This window comes from Mandrillus leucophaeus, unplaced genomic scaffold (genome assembly GCF_000951045.1).
Source record: "Mandrillus leucophaeus isolate KB7577 unplaced genomic scaffold, Mleu.le_1.0 Scaffold266, whole genome shotgun sequence".
NCBI classification, from domain to species: Eukaryota; Metazoa; Chordata; class Mammalia; order Primates; family Cercopithecidae; genus Mandrillus; species Mandrillus leucophaeus.
In genome coordinates this window covers 2,453,127-2,453,777 of record NW_012102765.1, presented here as the reverse complement: position 1 = coordinate 2,453,777, position 651 = coordinate 2,453,127, and the positions used below count along the sequence as shown (strand labels likewise).

The following is a 651-nucleotide window of genomic DNA, read 5'->3' as shown; positions in this document are numbered from 1 at the left end:
CGCCCCCCCACCCCCACACATTTTGCCCCTGCATCCACAGAGCCTATTCCTATCCTGTGAGCCTTTAGGGTCAGTATGATCTCCTTAGAAGCCAGAACGTGCCTGAACTGACAGCTGCTCCAACATACTCCCATCTTGGTGCCCCCGGAAATCCCATCCTTGTAGCTTGTCTACCCCCGGCAGAGGAGACAAAAAAAAAAATGAAGGAATTCTGAAAAGGAGCCAGGGCCAAGGCTTGATGGCTAGGATGCTGAGGGAAAGGCACTAATGTGAAGGGAGCACTGGAAAGTCTTTGGTTAGCCTTCAGGGCTGTGGGGACAGAGCAGGGCGGGGATTCTGGGATCTAAAGAAGCTGTATTTGGAACTGAATTAGAGTCAGAACCTGCGCGCGATCTAAAGGTATGGGACTTCCAGGTTCCAGGCAGGTGCCGAGGTTCCGAGCAGGTTCCTGTCTGGAATTTCCAGGTGAACCGGCCTCCCGCCCGCCCTGGTCGGCCCTAGCACTTACCGGGCAGACTTGGAAAAGTCTCTGAGAAGTGCGGAGGCGGAGGCGGTGGGGGCTCTGCCACTTTCTCGCGGGCCGGCAGCAGCTCATCGGCTTCCAGTCCACCCTCTGGGCGTCGGCCGCCTGGTTCGGGGTTGTTTCGGGCG

The 651-nt window shown here is 57.5% G+C and overlaps 1 protein-coding gene across 1 annotated transcript in view; it reads right to left on the bottom strand.

Annotated features, from left to right (window-relative positions):
* The window catches only part of GBX1 (gastrulation brain homeobox 1), a 31,062-nt gene that overhangs the window by 24,280 nt on the left and 6,131 nt on the right, over window positions 1-651 (bottom strand). Inside the window, exon 4 of the mRNA XM_011984370.1 lies at window positions 509-651. Coding sequence (XP_011839760.1) covers window positions 509-651 — 143 coding nt within the window. The remainder of the gene's footprint in view (window positions 1-508) is intronic.